This window comes from Trichechus manatus, unplaced genomic scaffold (assembly GCF_000243295.1).
Source record: "Trichechus manatus latirostris isolate Lorelei unplaced genomic scaffold, TriManLat1.0 scaffold00052, whole genome shotgun sequence".
Classification (NCBI taxonomy): Eukaryota; Metazoa; Chordata; class Mammalia; order Sirenia; family Trichechidae; genus Trichechus; species Trichechus manatus.
The window spans coordinates 6158513-6181094 of NW_004443988.1; the positions used below are offsets into that span (position 1 = coordinate 6158513).

The 22582-nt window shown below is 38.2% G+C and overlaps 1 protein-coding gene across 2 annotated transcripts in view; it reads left to right on the top strand.

The window, feature by feature from the left end:
• The window catches only part of HADHB (hydroxyacyl-CoA dehydrogenase trifunctional multienzyme complex subunit beta), a 47331-nt gene that overhangs the window by 4303 nt on the left and 20446 nt on the right, over positions 1-22582 (top strand). For both annotated transcript variants that reach the window (XM_023732427.1, XM_004377586.2), the window contains exons 2-6: positions 9846-9920; positions 10028-10072; positions 14721-14820; positions 15236-15280; positions 19446-19545. In XM_023732427.1, coding sequence (XP_023588195.1) covers positions 9854-9920; positions 10028-10072; positions 14721-14820; positions 15236-15280; positions 19446-19545 — 357 coding nt within the window. In that variant the 5' untranslated portion in view covers positions 9846-9853. The remainder of the gene's footprint in view (positions 1-9845; positions 9921-10027; positions 10073-14720; positions 14821-15235; positions 15281-19445; positions 19546-22582) is intronic.

The following is a 22582-nucleotide window of genomic DNA, read 5'->3' on the forward strand; positions in this document are numbered from 1 at the left end:
GTTGTCTTTCTATTTGTTTGAGTTGTGTAGTTAATGTTTTGATTTTGTCCCTTTCTTCTTTTTTGATGTGTGCATCTATTGCTATAAATTGCCCTCTGAGGACTGCCTTTGCTGTGTCCCAAAGGTTTTGGTATGATGTGTTTGAGGGCGAGCATTTTTAATTTTGTTTATTGGCCATCTTTATTTCTTCTCTGAATTGCTTGTTTGCTCATTTTTCCTGTTAGTCATGGAAGGAGACTTACAGTTGCAAATAACAGAAATTCAACTCAAGTTAGCTTATTGAGGGGGATTTATTGGCTTTTTGAACTGAGAAGCACAGTGGTAGAATGGGTTTCAGATGTAATATGTTCAGGGCTGTAGTTTCTTTTTCTGAAATTCTTAGCTCTGTCCACTTTTGGAGCCCGCTCTATCATTAGACAAATGTTTCTCATGTTTGCAAGCTGCTGTAGTAGTGCCAAGTCTTAGAAGGAAAGACAATTTGTGTCTCAGAATTCCAGGCGGAGGTCCCGAATGTCATATTGACTAGACCATCCCTGAATCAGTACATACCTGTGTTTTATTGACTATGCAAAGGCATTCGTCTGGGTAGATCATAACAAATTATGGATAACATTACAAAGAATGGGAATTCCAGAACACTTAATTGTGCTCATGAGGAAGCTATGCTTAGACCAAGAGGCAGTCCTTCAAACAGAGCAAAGGAATACTGCATGGATTAAAGTCAAGAAAGGTGTGCCTCAGGGTTGTATCCTTTCACCATACTTATTCAATCTGTATGCTGAGCAGATAATCTGAGAAGTTGGACTATATGAAGAACACTGCATCAGGACTGGAGAAAGACTCACTGACAACCTGTGATATGCAGATGACACAACCTTGCTTGCTGGAAGTGAAGAGGACTTGAAGCACTTACTGATGAAGATCAAAGACTATAGCCTTCAGTATGGATTATATCTCAACATAAAGAAAACAAAAATCCTTACAACTGGACCAGTAAGCAACATCATGATAAACAGAGAAAATATTGAAATTGTCAAGGATTTCATTTTACTTGGATCTACAATCAACGCCCATGGAAGCAACAGTCAAGAAATCAAATGATGCATTACATTGGGCAAATCTGCTGCAAAAGATTTCTTTAAAGTGTTAAAGCAAAGATATCACTTTAAGGACTAAGGTGCACCTGTCCCAAGCCATGATGTTTTCAGTCACCTCATATGCATGTGAAAGCTGGACAGTGAATAAAGAAGACTGAAAAATCGATGCCTTTGAATTATGGTGTTGGCAAAGAATATTGAATATACCATGGACTGCAAGAAGAATGAACAAGTCTGTCTTGGAAGAAGTACAGCCAGAATGCTCCTTAGAAGCAAGGATGGTGAGACTCCATCTCACATGCTTTGGACATGTTGTCAGGAGGGACCAGTCCCTGGAGAAGGACATCATGCTTGGTAAAGTAGAGGGTCAGCAAAAAAGAGGAAGACCTTCAGTGAGATGGGTTGACACTGTGTGGCTGCAACAATGGGCTCAAGCATAACGATTGTGAGCATGGCTCAGGCCTGGGCAGTGTTTCATTCTGTTGTACACAGGTTCGCTATGAACCGACTCAACGGCACCTAATAACAACAAATCAATACAGATGTTCAAGGGAATACCATGCACTGATTGGTTTAGGCATTGGTTACCTGAGCCAGTGATCTTGGCAAGAGAGTGAGATTATTCTGATTGGTTTAAACCCTGTGGTTGGTCTGGGTTCAGTCTCATGTAAACCACATGGTAACTACAAAATGGGGTGGAATGGATATTGGCGTGATAACCACACATTCTATATGGATTGTTGCTCATTTTCCTATAATTTGTAGACGTTCTTTGTGGAATATGTCTGCTTTACATATTGTAAATATTTCCCTCCCAATCTGTTGTCTGCCTTTTAACTTATAGTCTTTTGCTTTGTAGATACTTCGAATGTTTGTGTAATCAGATCTGTTAGTTATTCTTTTCCATTATGGCTCCTGGGCTTTGTGCCATATGTTGGAAGCCCCTCCCTGTTCAAGATTATAAAAATATTCTCTGGTATTTTCTTCTGGGACTTTTATAGTTTAAAAAATATATTTAGATGTTTAATCCATCTGGAATTTATTTGTGCATATGGTGTGAGCTATGGACCTAACTTTACCTTTTTTCCAAATGGTTTACCATTTTCCCAACAAACTTACTGAATAGTTCATCTTTCTTCTACTTATTTGAAACGTCATCTTTATTGTAAATTCTCATCTGTGTAGATATGCTTCTGAACTTGTATCTTGTTCTGCTGATCAGTTTCACTTATTCCTGTGCAAGAACTACATTGTTTTCATTATTGGTGCTTTATAGAAAGTTTTAATATCTATTACAGCAAGGTTTCCCTTTTTCTTTTTCAAAATTTTCTTAACTATTTTCGTGAATTTTATTTCAAGATGAACTTTACTTAAAGGAATTTGTATTCCAGACCCATGTGGCATCATTAGTAGCTTTTGGAAACAGTGGTGCCCATCTCATGTATCTCCCTGGCCAGAGTCCCTTGAATGCTCCTAGGCTGATGAGCCTAGAGTTGAACTTCCCCATCTCTTTCCAGTTCACATGCTTAGAACATGATTTTCTTCCTTTAGGGAGCCATAGGGCATTCTCCTTTTAGTTTATAAGACCCCAGTGAAAATAAACCTTAACGCCTTTGTGTTAGAAATCTATTTGCTGTGTAACAAATTACCCCAAAACTTAGCTCAAAGCAATAAATATTTGTTATCTCTTATAGTTTCTGAGGGTCAGGAATCTGGGGATGACATAGCTGGATTGTTCTGACTTAGTTTCTCATGAGGTTGCAGTCAGAATGTTGACCAGGCCTATAATCATCTGAAAGCTTGGCTGGGCCAGAGGATCTGCTTCTAAGCTCACTTGCATGACTGTTGGCAGAAGACTTCAGTTCCTCACCAGTGGACCTCTTCCTAGGGACTGCTCATGATGTGGTAGCTGGCTGCCCTCAGAATAGTGATCTGAGAGAGGGACCAAGACGGAAGCTGCAGTGTCTAAGCCCTAATCTTAGAAGTGACACACTGTCACTTCTGATGAATTCTTTTGGTTTCACAGACCAACTAGTGTACAATGTGGAAGGATATCACACAGGATGTCAGTACCAAGAAGTGGGCACATCTCGCAAGTTTGTTGTTTTCTTTTTTAAGTTAAAATGTGTTCAGAATTTTAAAAAAATTAAAAAAGATATACAATGACCCTATCATAAAATGCACAAAGGACTTTAATGGACATTTCACCAAAGAAGACATTGATACACATGAAAAGATGCTCAGTGTCATTAACCATCAGAACAATGCAAATCAAAACCACCATGAGATACCATTTCATTCCCACTAGGATGGCTAAGGTTTTTTTAAAAAAAAACAACAACAGAAAATAACAAATGTTGGCGAGGATGAGGGGAAATTGGAACCCTTATCCATTGCTGGTGGGAATGCAAAATGGTACAGCTATTGTGGAAAACAGTGTGGTGGTTCCTCAGAAAACTAAAAGTAGAACTACATATGACTGAGCAATTCCACTCATGGTTATATACCTAAAAGACTTGGAAGCAAAGACTCAAAAAGAGACTTGTACACCAGTGTTCACTGAAGCACTGTTCAGAATAGCCAAAAGATGGAAACAGTCTGAATGCCCATCAACAGATGAATGGATAAAGTGTGTTACATACATACACTGGAATACTACTCAGCCAGTAGAAGAAACGAAGTCTTGATTCATCCTACGGTATAGATGGAGCTTGAAGACGTGCTGAGTGAGATAAGCCAATCACAAAAGGACAAATATTATATGACCTCATTTATATAAAAAGACAAGAAAAGGCAAATGTACAGAGACCAAAGTTTAGTAGTGGTTACCAGGGGTAGGAAGGAGGGGGGTTAATGGTGTTGGAAAAATTACCTTAAAAAGAGTAGGGCTGTACAGCCAATTGTAATTGTCAATAAGTTGTATGCTTGTAAAAGTTGAAGTGGCAGAAGTTGTGTGAGAGATATATTTACAATAATGACAAAGAGAGGGAAAAGCTGCTGAGGCTGCTTATGTATAAACACTTCATGGGATTTATTTACTTGGTTTGGAGGGTTAGGGTCATGGTTTCATGGCACATCCCAGTTGAGGCCTAATAACGTGTAGTGTTTCTTTTCTACCTCCTAGTTCGTTGTGTAGTGCCTGGCGTCTTGAAAGCTTACAAGCGGCCATCCAAGGCACAATAGTTGGTCTCTATTCACTTGAGGAAGGAGAGTCAGGAATAGGAGGAGGATATAGAATGTGTAGCTAATTGCCTCCATGAACAACTGCCTGTTTTGCCATAAGACCAGAAGAACTGGATGGTGCCTGGCTACATTCCTGAACATTTTGAGAAGAGTCCTGATCAAAATGGGAAAACTGTGGAATTTCAAATTCTCATGGACTCCAGACTTCTGGAGCCATGGAAGGTGGATGAACCCCTGAAACTATTGCCCTGAGATAATCTTTAAACCTTAAACCAAAAATATTCCCTGAAGTCTGCTTAAAACCAAATAGTAGTTTTAGCTTAACTAGCAAAAAAAGTCTGCCTTAAGTATTATGCTCTTTTAGGAGCTATCTGTATGGGATCAAATTGACAAAAGCAACTTGAAAGATTACATAGGAACTTTAGGGGGGCAGCGAGTTTATGTTAATGGGGGGATAACAACTCAGAAAAGGAGGGTGAGAATGGTTGCACAACTGGAAGAATGTAATCAAATGTCACTAAATTGTACATGTAGAAACTGTTGAATTGGTGTATGTTTTGTTATCTATCTTCTCAAGAGCAGCAACAAAGTAAAACTAAACCAACGTGAAGAATACAGCCTAGGACACCCTATGGGGCAGTTGTACTTTGTCACATGGGGTTGCTGTAAGATGGAATCCACTTCATGGAATCTAACAACAACATAGAGACTGTAAAAAGATCAGTGGTTGCCGGGAGTTCAGGGGGAGGGGAGAGAGGTGAATAGAGAGGGCACAGGGCATAGTTAGGGCAGTGAAACTATTCTGTATGATACTGTATTGGTGCACACATGACATTATATATATTTGAAAACCCATAAAACTATGTACAACACAAAAAGTGAACCCTAGTGTGAGCTATGGACTCTATAGTCAATAACAGTGTATCAGTATTCGTTCATTAGTTGTAGCAAATGTACCACAGGAATGCAAGATGTTAATAGGAAAAACTATGCGATTTTTCTGTAAACCTGAAACTAAAAAAATAAAGTGTATTAATTTCAAAAAAGAAGTACAATGAAAAGTCATCTCCCACCCCCTTCCCTTAGTTACTCTGTTCCCTTCCATCCAACTTTTACCTTTAATATTTATGCATCCAGGTATATTATACATATACAAGGAAACATATATATTTTTTGTTTTTAACACAAATGATAACATGCCGTACACACTATTTTGCCCCTTGCTTTTTCACTTAATAATTTAGCTTAGAAGTGGTACCATATTGGTACATACTCATTTCCTTATCTTTTACTTCTCGGGCGATTGTAGCATGATTTACTTAACCAGTTCTCTATCTGTTGGTTGTTCTAATCTTTTGCTGTTACATACAGTGCTGACATAGGTCAAATCCTATGTGTAGAAGTGAGAGCCATTTGTATTTCCGTTTCTGTGAATGCCGGTTCATATCCTTTGCCCATTTATCTATTGTTTTTTTTTCCTTACTGATTTGCAGGAATGCATTATTAGGACTTTAGCCCTTTTTTAAAAGGAGAATGGTTTTATATTTTAAATATATTTCTTAACATATTCATTTTTATATGTAGATTTTTAATTTTTTAAATTATTTTGAAGCAATATCAAACTTATAAAAAAAGTTGCAAGCGCATTATGAAGAACATTTTTTTCCTGCACCAGCTAAGAGTAAGTTGCTGACATGATGTATCACCATCCCTGAATGCTCTAGTGTGTATTTCCCTCAAATACAAACATTCCATGATTCAGTCTACATAATCACAATGTTGTTGGTTGTCGTCACGTCGACTCCAACTTACGGCAACCTTATGTATAACAAAACGAAATGTCATCCAGTCCTGCACCATGTTCACGATTATTGGTATGTTTGAGTCTATTGTTGTGCTCGTTGTGTAGTACCTTCCAACCTAGGAAGCTCATCTTCCAGCACTATATGGGACGAGCTTCTGTTGTGATGTATAAGGTTGTCATTGGCTAATTTTTGGAAGTAAGTCACCAGGCCTTTCTTCCTAGTCTGTCTTAGTCTGGAAGCTCCACTGAAACCTGTCCATCATGAATGACCCTGCTGGTATTTGAAATACTAGCTTCCAGCATCACAGCAATTTGCAGACCACCACAGTAAAGCAAACTGTCAGACAAGTGGTGACATAATCACAGTAAAGCATGTAAGCCAAACCTGTTGAAGTTAGGTTGATCCTGACTCATAACGACCCTATAGGTCAAAATAGAACTACCCCATAGGGTTTTCAAGGCTGTAACCTTTAAGGAGAGGAGTGGTGCAGTGGTTGAAGCGCTCAGCTGCTAACCAAAAAGTTAATGGTTTGAACCCACCAGCTGCTCCACTGGAGAAAGATGTGGCAGTCTGTTTCCGTAAAGATTACAACATTGGAAACCCTACAGGGCAGTTCTACTCTGTCCTATGGGGTCACTGTGAGTCAGAATAGACTACATAGCCATGAGTTTGGTTTGGTTTACTCTTTAAAGAAGCAGATTGCCACACCTTTCTCCCTCAGAGCAGCTGGTGAGTTCAAACTGCTGACCTTTTGGTTAGTAGCCCAGCACTTAACCACTGTGCCACCAGGGCTCCTCATAATCACAATAAAAAACCTGCTGCTGTTGAGTCGATTCCGACTCATAGTGACTCTATAGGACAGAGTAGAACTGCCGCATAGGATTTCCAAGGAGCTGCTAGTGGATTCCAACTGCTGACCTTTTGGTTAGCAGCTGTAACTCCACAATACACCCTTCTAGATCAGGGATTTAACATTGATGGTGTCATGATCATGCCCAGCAGTCTCTCTGCCCCTTTGGCCCTAGAGGAGAAGGGCACATACTCTGAAGCTAGACTGCTTGGGTTCAAATTTCAGCTCTGCCACTTACTAAATGTGGGTCTTTGGGCAATTCACTCAACTCCTCTGTGCCTCCCTTTCCTTATCTCTTACAAAGGGTAGAATAATAATGCATATTTCATAGGTTGGTGTGGTGATTAGATGAGTTAATGCTTAGAATAGTGGTTGTCACATGCTAGAAGCCCTAATACATGTCATAAATAGTATACAAACCATAACTAGCAATGCACAAACACCAGAAGAGAAACTAGATAACCGGGAGCTCCTAGAAATCAAACACTTACACCCATGAAAAGACTTCACCAAAAGAGTAAAAGGAGAACCTACAGAATGGGAACAAATTTTTGGCTACGGCATGTCTGATAAGGGTCTAATCTCTAAAATCAAGATATGGCAATCCCTCAACAACAAAAAGACAAATAATCCAATGAAAAAATGGGCGAAGGATATGAACAGACACTTCACCAATGAAGACATTCAGTCAACTAACAGACGTGAGGAAATGCTCACGATCTTCAGCCGTAAAAAAAAAACCCAAATCCATTGCCATCGAGTGGATTCCGACTCATAGCGACCCTATAGGACAGAGCAGAACTGCCCCATAGGGTTCCCAAGGAGCACCTAGTGGATTTGAACTGCCAGCCTTTTGGTTAGCAGCCATAGCTTTTAACCACTGCATCACCGGAGTTTCCAAAAAGTCGCACCATTACTCAGAGGCCCAGTGGGGATTCAAACCTATGCAGTAGTATGCCTTACCAGTGCCTAAAACCAGCCACCCTGCTGCCAGGGACAGTTAGCCATTAGAGAAATGCAAATCAAAACCACAATGAGATACCATTTCATCCCAACAAGGCTGTAATTCAAAAAACACGAATTCACAAGTGTTGGAGAGGTTGTGAAGAGATTAGAACTCTTATGCACTGCTAGTGGGAAAGTAAAATGGTACAACCACTTTGGAAGACAATTTGGTGCTTCATTAAAAAGCTACCATACAATCCGGCAATCCCACTCCCAGGAATATATCCTAGAGAAATAAGAGCCATCACACGAATGGACATATGCACACCCATGTTCACTGAAGCACTATTCACAATAGCAAAAAGATGGAAACAGCCTAAATGCCCATCAACAGATGAATGGATAAACAAATTATGATACATACACACAGTGGAGTACTATGCAATGATAAAGAACAATGATGAATCCTCGAAACATCTCACAACATAGATAAATCTGGAGGGCATTATGCTGAGTGAAATTAGTCACAAAAGGACAAATATTGTATAAGACCACTATTACAAGAACTCAAGAAAAAGTTTAAACACAGAAAAAAGCATTCTTTGATGGTTACAAGAATGGGGAGGGAGAAGGAGGGGCAATCACTAACTAGATAGCAGACAGAGATCAACTTTGGTGAAGGGAAGGACAACACACAAAATGGGAAGTCAGCACAACTGGACCAGAGCAAAAGCTAAGAAGTTTCCTGGACACATCGGAACACTTTGAGGGACATAGTAGCTGGGACCGGGGCCTGGGGACCATAGTTTCGGGGAACATCTAGGTTGATTGGCATAACAAAGTTTATTAAGAAAGTGTTCTACAACCCACTTTGGTGAGTGGCATCTGAGGTCTTAAAAGCTAGCGAGCTGCCATCTGAGATACATCAATTGGTCCCACCCCACTTGGAGCAAAGGAGATTGAAGAAAACCAAAGACACACGGAAAATATTAGCTCAAAGGACTAAGGGATCACATGAACCAGAGACTCCACCAGCCTGAGACCAGAAGAACTGGATGGTGCCCAGCTACCACCAATGACTGTCCTAACAGAATGCAACAGAGAGTCCTGGACAGAGCAGGAGAAAAATGTAGAACAGAACTCAAATTCATGTAAAAAGATCAGCCTTAATGGTCTGACAGAGACTGGAGGAACTCCCAAAACTATGGCCCCTGGATGCACTGTTAACCTAGAACTGAAACCATTCCCAAAGCTCACTCTTCAGACAAAGATTAGACAGGACTGTAAAACAAAAATAATACACATGAGGAATGTGCTTCTTGTTCAATCAGATGTAAGAGACCAAATGGGCAGCTCCTGTCCGGAGAAGGCAGGAAGGGACAGGAACTGGTCGAATGGACACAGGGAACCTGGGGTGGAAAGGGGGAGTGTGCTGTCACATTGTGGGGATTGCAGCTAATGTCACCAAACAATATTGTATAAATTTTTGTTCTGAGAAATTAACTTGAGCTGTGAACTTTCACCTAAAGCACACACACACACACACAAAACAGTGCATGTCATAATGTAAAAGCTATATCAATATAACTATTATTATTAGAGGAAGAGTAATTGGTAATAGGTTACATTTTATAGCATGTTAGAATAGCCACAGATGAGGTTATTGAAGATCATACACTATAATAACAAAAAACAAAATCCATTGCTGTCGAGTTGATTCATACTCAATGGTGACCTCATGTATTACAGAGTAGAACAGCTCCATAGAGCTTTCCTGGCTGTAATCTTTACGGAAGCAGATCACCAGTCCTTTATTCCATAGCACCACTGAGTTGGTTTGAACTGCAATTTTTAGGTTAGTAGCTGAGAGTACACTGCTTGCGCCACCCATGGCCTTTTAGACTACGATATAAGCTATAAGATGTTCAGGTATCCCAGAATATGGTTTTGTTCTTCTCTCCTTAGATTTCAGAATGACTTCCATTTTGACTTGCACTTTTAAAAATCTTCCCAGTACATCAGAATGGGCCCTCAGATTCTGTAAGTTTAAATGTTCCTTTCTTTTTTTAAAGATTAGATTTGGATTTATAAGCATCTTACATAAACTTTGTATTATTTTTTTGTAAAACAGTTTATTTTGTTTCCAGCTATGAGACCTCTGAGCTGTTCCTCCCAGCTGCGAGCTGCCCCAGGTAAAGTAATTTGTAAAATAAACATTTTTGATTTAAATGTCAATTTACAGATTCCTGTGTTACAAATAAAAAGCAAAACTAATTTACTCATTTTCCCTTTTTGTGAGTAGCATGAACATCACTACTGCCTTCAAATTAAAAAAAGTACATAGGGTCAGTCAATAATAATACAATATGATGTGGGGTTGGACTTGAGGATGTTGACAGGAGGCTGCTTTCTGGGATTCGGAGCCTGATGGAGGTTCCATGTACCTTGCTTATCATAGTATTCACCCCCTGGCTGTCATTCCTGGAGATTAATAGCTTATAAATACTCCTGAGACCATTTTCGAGCCAAAAGTTAACTTTTTAAATTTGCTGTTAGTGGTCAGCTTCTCTATTGTTGAATGTCTTCTCTTCCCATATACAAGAGGACCCATTCCTGAAATAGTGATGACTGAAGAACTCAGTTAATAAAAAGGCTCTTTAGTCAATGTGAAATGGATGCATAAAAGTTGATTTTTAAAAGGTCGTTTAGGTCATCAGTAGAACCAATGGATTAACCATCTCTACTTTGTGGAGTACATACTTTTGCAGAACTTGCTGTAAGTATGTATCTTCAGTGGCTAGTGCTGAACATAACTCTGACAAACTCGTAACACTGATTCTGCTTGCCCAGGTTCTCTATTGACCTGTAACTTCTAATTTCTGCTTCATTGTATCTACTTGCATAACTTAATGGAAAAGGCACTTTACCTAGATTCAGAAGACCTGGACTCTGTTCCAGTTCTACCTCTTTCTCGGTAATGTGGGCTTGACGTATTCACTTTACTTCTCTGTGCTTTAGTTTCTTCATCTAAGAAAGAAATATAATAATTATAGTCTTGTTAACCTCATGCAGTTATGAAGATAACTAGAAGCACTTTAAAAACCATAAACTTGATATAAATGCAAGATGATATTTTTCTTTTATTTAATTTAACATTTAGTACAGTAAAACCTGCGAAACCCGGAACCTGTGTAAGGCAGAAACCTGTCAAAGAAGGAAAACTGAAATATTTTCCACTAAATAGAGAGCAATGGAAAAGTGGTAACTGTACCCTGTCAAAGGTAGAAAACTTGCAAGACCCAGAAAAACAAGGCAGTCCCATTGAGTTCCAGCTGTCAAAGTTTCACTGTGTTCTAGAAGTCTGTTGCTTAAGCCTAACTAGGGAAGTTTCATGTTGTCATATAACAAATATATTTCCTGTGCCCTCCAAATTCTAACCAGAATCTAGACTTCTATTAGCCTCAGAAAGAATAATTTCTTTCTGTCTCATTTCACCTTTTCCCTAATTCTACTGCTCATCCAGGCCTTTGCTTTGCAAAGTCACACAAATAGACCTGATCCTTGCCAACTGGGAGAACGGTCATACTGAATACCAACAGAGGTAAGGCATTTGTCTGGCATTATCTGGCATAAATGCTGAATGCCAGCATTTATCTCACATTTAGAGTATCCTTCTTTATACTGCTCTTTAACTTTTTTCGTATGTTTCTGTCTCCCCAATTATATAGTAAGTGCCTAGGATACTTCAGCCTTTTTGTATCCCCAGTGTCTAATACAGTGTCTTGCGTGTAGTTTGTTTTCACACTGACAGTGGTAGTGATTCGAGAAGGCACATGATAAGACACAGAAGTGTGACCAGCTGACGTGCGGGGAGGGAGCAGGCATGTGTGCCTGTGCTGAGCAGGTTTTAGGTTGCAGTAACTTTATAATTCATTCCTCCTGAAGTTCACATGACAACCCCTGCTTGACAGAGCTGTTAGGATGAAGGAATTGAAATAGCAAGGTAAAAGTGATGTTTTCAGTTATCTGATGTACTGAAAATGTAAATATCTGATAGAAATTTTGACAGGTGAGATGGTTAAATACATATCCACACACATGCACATATCAGTTGATTATACATGACACACCTTTTATTTTGTCTGCTTTGATTTTGATTTTATATATAGAATGTAGAATGTATATCAGTCAGCTGTAGAATTCTAGGTTTTGGAGTTTGGAGGAGCCTTTGTGGTCATCTAGTCTAGCTCCCATATTTGCAATTGAGAAAGCTTTGACAGAGCAGGGAGTAGAACCTAAATATTTTAACCTCCACTTGAGATTCTTATACTACATTGCTATTGTGCCCATAGCACCGTGGAATATATAAAAAGACTGTAGTTTGTTGTTGTTAGGTGCCGTTGAGTCGGCTCCGACTCATAGAGACCCTGTGTACAATAGAACAAAACTCTGCTCGGTCCTCCACCATCCTCACAATCATTGCTATGTTTGAACCCATTGTTGGAGCCACTGTGCCAGTCCATCTCCTTGAGGGTGTTCCTCTTTTTCGCTGACCCTGTGCTTCACCAAGCATGATAACCTTCTCCAGGGACTGGTCCCTCCTGATAACATGTCCAAAGTATGTGAGACGAAGTCTTGCCATCCTTGCTTTTAAGGAGCATTCTGGCTGTACTTCTTTCAAGACAGATTTGTTCATTCTTCTGGCAGTCCACGATATATTCAATATTCTTTGCCAACACCATAATTCAAAGACATCAATTCTTCTTAGTCTTGCTTATTCATTGTCCAGCTTTCACACGCATATGAGGTGATTGAAAACACCATGGCATGGGTCAGGCACACCTTAGTCTTTAAAGTTACATCTTTGCTTTTTAACACCTCAAAGAGATCTTTTGCAGCAGATTTGCCCAATGCAATGCGTCATTTGATTTCTTGATTGTTGCTTCCATGGGCATTGATTGTGGATCCAAAATGAAATCCTTGACAACTTCAATCTTTTCTCCAATTAGTTTAATTACTTTATAATATGCTTTTTGGGTAGACAACACAGGTACTGTCCAGCCACCCTATGGGTTGACTGTTGGGTTGAATCTAATCAACTGTAGCTAAGGGCTTAGGGATATGGCCGTCTAGGCTGCCCTTTGGCAGGGACAATGAGCAGGACAACTCCCTTTAGAGGAGACTGTGGGTGAGCAGGCACTGCAAAATATGCCTTTGCTTTTCTTTTTCTGTATTCTGAACTTTCCGTATCTCATGGCTTACAAATCTATACCTCACTTAAGAGTTTTAGTTTTGTGTCTCTAGCTGCCTGCCTAGTGAACTTCTCCACCTGGATATTTCTCCATCACCTTGAAGTCAGCATGTTTAAAAATGATGTCCTCTTTCTTGGAAGACCATTCTCATTCTATGTAGAGTAGCCAGGTTTTCTTAGTCGCTAAGCTTCCTTTATAACCCTGTTTTCCTTTCATCCCATATCCAGTTATTCACCAAGATACTTGGTCTTCTTTAGAAAATCTCTTGTATTGGTCCCATCCTTTCCATTCACATTAATATTACCTTTGTCCTGGCCTTTGGAGCCCTGGTGACACAGTGGTTAAGAGCTCGGCTGCTAACCAAAAGGTTGGCAGTTCGAATCCACCAGCTGCTCCTTGGAAACCCTATAGGGCAGTTCTACTCTGTCCTGTAGGGTCGCTGTGAGTTGGAATCAACTCAATAGCAAGGGCAACGGGTCGTCCTGGTGTTTAGACTTCATGCTTGAGTTTGCCACTTATCTCCTCGTTGCCTTTGTCTCCTTCGCCAGCACATCTCCATTGGAGCTGCCAGGATCATCTTTGTACCCCATTTTATCATGACTCTTAGCTATGACTACTATTTTCTTCGAGTTGGTTGTAGAATAGATGTTGTTGTAACCGTATGGACACTTACCATAAATACGTCTCTATGACGTTAGTGGGTGTGGGTTGTTGAAATTTTATTCCTAATGATTCAGGATTTTTCTCCATCTGATAATGAAGGAGCAATGATGGTAAGTGGATTCCAACATTAACAATTGGTTAAGAAAAGAATGAGGTAGATATACTAACATGGAAACATCTTGAAGCTATATTGTTAAGATAAAACAGCAAGTCAAAAAGTATACATGATAAATGAATGTACATGCATTAAAAAAAAGGTTTGAAAGTATATATACCAAACTAGCAGAATTTACTTCTGGGAAGGAAATAAAAAGGAGGTGGAGGGCATAAAAAGGGAACTTTAGTTTTCACTCTCCATATTTTTGTATTGTTTACTTTTGTGAACTACATGTGTATATTCATGTGTTGTTCTTTAATTTTAAAAATTGAATATTGCTTTTTTGAGGATAAAAAATAATTAGGCAAATAGAGTGAAACAGAATCAGGAAGCATTCTAAGTTTTTGCAGACTAGCAATAGTTAGCAACTAAGTGGCATTTATTTCTACATATAAAGGCAAGATTATCAAGCTGTACGAAGAGTGAGCAACATTAGTCATTGCAACTTCTAATATTACCGGCAGATTTATGTGTAAAATTGTTTGTTTTTAATATGGTAGATTGTCAACACCTGATAAAAATAAACGACTTTGTTAATGGCATAAATACTCCCATTGAGTATAATCTCTGTTTTCCTTGAATGTTAGTTAGAAACATAAATGCTAATCAATTTCTTAGCCTTTTTAATATTGAAGTAGTGTGCTAAATGGCAAATCAACGTGATACTGAATGATGTAATTCTTCTTAGAATGTCTGTAATTTAAAAATGTAACAAGATGTCTGACTTCGTATATTTTAATTGATAGTTCTTTGAACTTTATGTTAAAGCCGCCCAGACCAAGTCAAAGAAGACCTTAGCCAAGCCCAACATGAGGAATATCGTGGTGGTTGATGGGGTTCGCATTCCATTTTTGCTGTCAGGCACTTTGTAAGTATAAATGGTTGTGTTATTTATCCCTTCTTTTAAGACACTTTCGAAAGTGGTCTTTGTAAATATAACCCAGTAGGTAATAATACTGTTAGTGGACTAATTCATGGATAGCATTTTCATGAAATTAATACGGAATAAGTAAAGTCAGCAGTGAAATAACATGGCAAAATTTGTTTTACATCCTTTCTCATGAACAAGCCTAGCGTACTTTCAGCTTGAGCAAGCCTTGTTTTGAAAAGTCTGGAGTGAGTCCAGATAGCTTGCTTCCAACAGTTTACTTATCTGGAGACAAGTACATTGTTAGATGCAGCAGCATATGTTAACAAATACTCTGGGTATTTCAAATAGAATGAAAAAATATTTTATTAAAGTGCTAGGATTTTAGTTGAAATTATTTGTTTTCTTTCCCCAGCTACAAAGACCTGATGCCACATGATTTGGCTAGAGCAGCACTTACGTAAGTAGATGCAATTTTACTTTAGTTCTTCTTGTATTAAAGACATTTTTCTCCAGTTTTTACACTAAAATAATATTTAGTAGAATGTTCATATCCAGGATTTGTTAGCTTTTATGTGGTAAGAAAAAACTCTGATTAACTTTTTACAAGATTCATTTATTCTCCATTTTAATCAGCTGATGAATGTCAGTTATCTTTATCTTGTAGGCTTAATAAATAATCTCTTGGCCTGACAATATTTAATGAGTACCCTAGCTAACCACGTTATTTAAGTAAACAATGCAGATCTGGATTGATCAACTTAAACACAATTTATGTATTTGATTTTTTTTTAAAAAAACAGAAACTCAATAACTGTACAGGAGTAGCTGAACAGACTATGCCGATATTAATGTACAAAGAAGCCAAGAAAGATTCATGTGCAAGTCAAGTAAAAATGTAAAATTAGATGTGGTAAATGAGATTGAGATAGATGAATAGTTTGGTCAGAGTCGTAAATCGTATACTTGTTTCTGTGGTACAAATAACAATAAGGCGCTCTCATTCCTTTTCCATTGACATCTTGCCATTGTGTCTTCAACCAGCCACACATCTTTTCTAGCTTGAAAAACCCTTCAGCTGACCTTTTTTTTTTTTTTAATTGTGCTTTAGGTGAAGATTTATAGAGCAAATTAGTTTCTCATTAAACAATTAATACGCATATTGGCAATCAATCCCATGACCTGTCAACACTCTCCACTTCTTGACCTTGGGTTTCCCATTTCCATCCATCCAGCTTTCCTATCCCCTCTTGCCTTCTCATTCTTGCCCTGGGCTGGTGTGCCCATTTAGTCTCCTTTTGTTTTATGGGCCTGTCTAATCTTTGGCTGAAGGGTGAACCTCAGGAGTGACTTCAGTACTGAGTTAAAAGGGTGTCTGGGGCCCATACTCTCGGGGTTTCTCCAGTCTCTGCCAGATCAGTAAGTCTAGTCTTTTTTTGTGGGTTAGAATTTTGTTCTAAATTTTCTCCAGCTCAGTCCGGTACCCTCTACTGTGATCCCCGACAGAGTACTCGGTGGTGGTAGCCGGGTACCATCTAGTTGTGCTGAACTCAGTCTGGTGGAGGCTGTGGAAGTTGTGTTCTTTGGACAAATCTTTCTCTTGTGCCTTTGGTTTTCTTCATTCTCCCTTTCTGCAGATGGGGTGGGACCTTTCTGCCAACTCGGGTTCTATTTCTTCTCTTCCTGCCACACTTCAAGAATAAGTGATCTACAGCAGTTGCTTCCTTTTCTTTACTGTCTGTTTACTTTTCTTAATCCCATAATAATCTGGTTTCCACTCTCATTGCTGTACAGTAACCATGCTTTGAAGCTTTTCTTAATAATGACTTTGTAATCACCAAATGCATCATTCTTTTCTCAGGCTTAGGTCTCTTTGTACTCTAGCACTTGATACTGTCAGCCCTACATGAAACTGTCTTCCTTTGACTTCTTAACGTTTTTGATTTTACTCCCATCTCCCTGGCTAAATCTTTTCCTCTTTCTCCTTTTAAAAGGTATCCTTTTCCTTTTTCTCCTTTTAAAAGGTATTCTGCAAGTTTCAGTCCTCAGAGCTTTGCTTTTCTCTGTATGCAAGCTTTCCCTTAAAAAAAATCTCATTTATTTTGTTATGTAGAAAACTCCCATATCCCTAAATTTGGCCTATTTTCTTAAACACCTCAAGCTCGGCATGTCAAAAATCAAAATCATCTTTTGCCCCAAGGCAGCTTATTTTCCTGTTTCCTGTTTATAGCACTATAAAGGCTATAACAATTTACATTTCTATCAATTGTGTATGGAAGAGCCTATTTAGTTAGATACATTCTTACCAGAATTGGGTATCAGCCATATTTTTAATTTTTGCTGATTTGATAAGTCAAAAATAATGTCTTGTTTAAATTTTTAAAGAGTTTTATTGTTGCTGAGGTTGAGCTTTTTTTATTTTGTTTATTGGCCATTTTTATCCTGTAAATTGCTTGTTTGCTCATTTTTCTTTCTGGTCATGTATCAGGAAGGAGACTTTTAGTTGCCAAGTAATAGAAAATTCAGCTCAAATTGGCTTATTAAGGGGGATTTATTGGCTCACAGGCTAGAAGTTTACAAGATTTTCCTCAACTTTTTATTTTAAAAAGAGTCATGTACAGTAAAATTGAAAGAATAATACAGTGAATACGCAAATACCCTTCATCTAGGTTCAGTAATTGTTACCATTATGCCGCCTTTGCTGTATCTGTGCTGTTTGGACCGTTTGACAGTAAGTCCTGACACTTCAGCCCTAAATACTTCCCTAGGAATAAGGACCCTTCCTGCTAAACACAATACCATTATCACAGCTAAGATAATAGCAATGATTCCATGATAACTTCTAAAACTCAGTTCATATTTAGATTCCATGCAATTGCTCCAAGAATGTCTTTTTTTTTTTTACTGTACTTCAGGTGAAGGTTTACAGAACAAATAGTTTCTCATTAAACAGTAGTACACATATTGTTTTATGATATTGGTTAACAACCCCATGACATGTCAACCCTCTCCCTTCTCGACTTTTTTTTTTTTTGGTGAAAATATACATAGCCAAAGATACACCACCAAGAATGTCTTTTTTTAAAGTTTTTTTTTTTTTCCAAAACCAAGATCCAATCAAGGTTCATATTACAGATGAATATGTCTCTTTAGTCTCTTAATTTAGAACATTTTCCCCCCTGTGACATAGACTTTTTGAAAAGTCCACACCAGCTATCCTATAAAATGTTCCATATTCTGGATTTTTCTTTGTGATGATATTTAACTTTTCTCCCCTCTGAGTTTTCTATAAACTGGCCTTTGGATCTAGGGGCTTGATTAGATTCAGATTAAACATTTTTTGGTAAGAATGCTTCATGTGTGAATGTAGTTCATATTGCATCACATCAAGAGACAGACAATGTGTGATGCTAAGTCTGACCACTCTGTACTGGTCAGACTTTTGATTGTAAAGGTACGTTCCTCCCTTTGTAATTAATAATCTGTAAAGTGATACCTTAGCACCGCTGAATATCTTGTTCCCCATCAACCTTTCACCAGATGGTTTTAACATCCATTGATACTTTTTGCCTGAATCAGTTATTACATTAGAGATTGCAGATCTGTGATTTTTCTAATTCTATTATTCTTCCTACATTTATTGGCTGATTTTTTTTTATGACTCAAAATCAACTCGATGCCACCTAACAACCAGATTTTTCTGTAAAGAACAGCTGTCCTTTTTTTTTTTTTGAAATTATAGGAACATATGCATTTTTATTTATTTATTGTGTGAAAACCAAATTTAATGGTTTGTTCTTTTTGATGCTTGGATTATCCCACGTTTTATTGGTGGAAGCTCCTTCAAGCTGGCTCCTGTGTCCCTTTTGTTTTTTAATATAATATTTTTAAGATATAATTTACATACCATAAAATGCATCGATTTTAAGTGTACAGTTTAATGAGTTTTGGCAAATGTGTACAGCTGTGTTTCTGTTTTTGAGATGGCCCCACTAGTTTTTGAGTGCTTCCTTACTTTCTGGCACAAAAAGGTGAATGAGGTTCACTTTGTACTTTCCCTGCCTCAGACCTTAGATGGGTCATTTTTTTAAGAAGGCTTGGTTCCTTTAATGGGGAATGGCATTTAGAAATGAAGTCTGGGTACGAAGTGGCCTCATTACTACTGGAGTGTCATTGCTTCTAGTTTCTGTCAGTGAGCAGAACTGGAAAAATGTTTGTATTGTTTAAATCATGTTTTTATATTGATATTTCAAATTAAATTTAATAAACCTGGGCTTTTACTTCATTTCTTTGATTTTATTTTTGCCTCTTTTCGCTCTTCTTACTGAAAACTTTTGTTTCTACTCACATTAATATGTTTGTTTTATCCTATTCCAAGTTATTTTTGATTCTGCTCTCTAACTTTTCCTTGCCAGTTAAGCATCAAATGTTGACCTTTTTAAACTGTTTCATTCATTTCTTTTTTTGTAAGGTTCCAAACACCTGTGGAATTAATGAAAAGATACAGTCTTGGCCTTTTTAAATTCAAGGCTAACCTTTTTAAAGAAGTATAGTGTTTTATGTGATGATTTGTATTACTACCTTGATGTATGAAATGTTTCTTTGCTTGCGATCTCTGCTCTCAGGGGTTTGTTGCATCGGACCAGTCTCCCAAAGGAAGTTGTTGATTATCTCATCTTTGGCACAGTTATTCAGGAAGTGAAAACAAGCAATGTCGCAAGAGAGGTGGGTAGAACAAATTTTATAGTTTTAAAAAGACTGATGGGAAAGTCATTTTGGATTTCAATTAATATAATTTACTTCTTAAAATCCATTAAGTAAGTTACATTTGACTGAAAGCGTGATTTTACGATTTGGATGATATTTAAGAGTCTCCGTAGCCTCCCCATCCCAGTGTAGGGTAATGCAGTGGAGTACAGCTTCATCATTAGCATGAGAACCATGAGGGAAGGAAGAAAGCTGCTTTTATGCTTTCTTGTTGGCTTTGACCATGCCGGTTCAAATCAAACTTAAGTTTTTTAGCGTCTAAACACATATGCACAAATTGAATAATGAATGTTATTTAACATTTCAAAGAATTATACTATAAATCAAATGGCATCCTATTATTGGAGCTGGTTTTAGAAATGCTAATTTGTCTGCTGCTCATGTTAGGAAAATAGAGATTATGAGAAAACTGGCTGATGTTATTCTTAGTAGCATTAGGTATCATGGCTTCTTTAATTTACTTAAATTTTCAATATTTTACAAAGGACTCATTTCATAACTTGGTTTTTGTTAGTTGGAAGTAGCCTTGCTTACTCATTTGTTCCAATGGCTAGAAGGGCACGTAAGGCAGTTTTATAAAAAAAAATATTTTACAGAGGTTTACTTTTACCCTAATTGGCACAGTTCCATGGGATGTTTATTAGGTAATCTAGATAATGACAGGCCTTGGACTTTCTATGACATGTCCTAGAGGCATTTCACAATGAACAGAGTCCAAACACATCTTCTGGGTTTTGTTTCAGTTTGAAAGTGATTATTTGGATAAAGTTGGCTCATTTCAGTGTGCTAAACCTTATCTTTGTTTCTCGACCATGCTTGCCATGTTGTTTGGCAATACGTTTGGCAGTATAGTTGTAAGGGTGCTAATGTCCATCTGTGTCATTCTAGACAGAAGGGGAAATCAGCAGGACTGAAAGAACTTGTTCTACCCAGCCTTCGTACCTGTTGGTAAATGTTGAAACTGCAGAAGGCCTGGCATTACTGTAGCCCACAAAAAATCAACTGTGTATTTTTGGGGGGCAGGAAAGAATTAAGAACAGGAAGATGTTTATTTTCCCCCTGAAATTTTTGTTTGTTTTTCCCTGGACCTCCACATTTCTAAATGTACCAAATATGACAATTTTAGGAATGCATCAAGGTATTCACAATACATTTTCACTTTCATATTCTGACAATAACAGACTCTTATAGGAGAAGTTACAAAGTAAATATTAAATCGGTTTCAAATTTCTCCATATTTCTATTCTTCTATCCTAAAACTAAAGTGAGAATGTTTTTTTCCATAATTTTTTTTCTGGAATTTTTGCCCCAAAATACTGTATGTAAATTATACCTAAAAAATATTATATTAAAAAACAAAAGATACACAGGAGCTAGTTGAAGGAGCTCCCACTGATCATTTTCTGGAAATTTTCCCTCTACCTGCCCTATCCTGGGAGACCCTAGGTGGTGCAGACGGTTAAGCACTCAGCTACCAGCTGAGAGGTTGGCAGTTCAGATCCACCCAGAAGCACCTTGAGGACAGGCCTGTCAGTGTGCTTCCGAAAGGTCACAGCCTTGAAAACCCTAAGGAGCATATTTCTACTCTGCACATACGGGGTCGCCATGAGTTGAAATAAACTCACCGGCAACTAACAACAATAGCCCTATACTAATGCCAGTTGTGCTGAGCTCTAGGTCATTTTTGCAGGAGCTGCGGGGAAATTGGGGCAAGGGAATACGTTATGAGAGTGTAACTCAAAAGTTGCATTTTGGCCTAAAAGCTAGTATTTTTGCCAACAAGAATTTCTTTAGCACTTGTTGTCTGTATTAGTTATGTTAATATGAGATCCTAAAAGGCTTCTGGTGCTGAGTTTCCATGAACCTGACTTTACTGAAAGGCCTCAGTGTGTTTCCCTGCTCTCTAGTTTAACGAAGAGGCATCTTCCTCCTTCCAGGTAGTGTACTTATCTAGGGGCTAAGCTTGCCTTGAGAGCTGTTCAAACTTTAAATAGAAGCATGTGGACAAGGGTTACCAGCAGCCACTTCTATTAAAAGCTCCTTCAGTCCTGAGAGTCATCTCGGGCTGGGGGTAACACATGCTGGAAAGGACATTGTGATGATCAGGCTGCTACGACCTCAGAGTGCCCTTGCCCTTGCCCCAGTGCAGAGCTCTCCTCCTGCTCTCTGAAGGCGTGCCTCTCACTTCCTTTTGTATTAGTCTAAGTTGAAAGGCTGACATAAGTTGCCAAGGGGTAGTTTTCAGCAAATTGTTTCTATGTAAGACTTAGGTTGGGCACTTGATATCAGGCCTACCTGGGAAGACCAGAATACAGTCATGTTACATGACACTACGGTAACACGTTTATATTTCTATAGATTATGGTAAACAGTACAAAGGTAGTGTGGGGGTAAAGTGCATGATAAATAGTGTGAAACATATGGTAAATAGTGAAAAGGTAATGTAAGTTAAAAACAGTTAAAAAACCATTGAACCTCTTTAATTCAGACTTTGAAAACATGTTTATTTTACCAAATTATACGAGAGCCTTGCTATCTGAGGATAATTAAATAGTTTCAGAGCTCCCTTTACCAAAAACCAGAATTTCATAGTAAATGGTTTAGAGATGGGAGCTTTATTTATTTATTTATGTTTATTATACTTTAGATGAAGGTTTACAGAGCAAATAGTTTCTCATTAAACAGTCAGTAGACATATTGTTTTATGACATCGGTTAACAACCCCATGACATGTCAACACTCTCCCTTCTCGACCTTGGAGGACCTTTTTTTTGGTGAAAATATACATAGCCAAATATACACCATTTCAAAAGTTTCTACAGGTACGATTCAGTGACATTGATCGCATTCTTCCAGTTGTGCTGCTATTCTCACTATCCTTTTCCAAATTATTCCATCCCCATTATCCTCAACTCACTGCCCCCTAGGCTTCCCATCAAACCTTTTGAGTTGCTGTTGTCAATTTGATCTCACATAGATAATTCTTTTTTTTTTT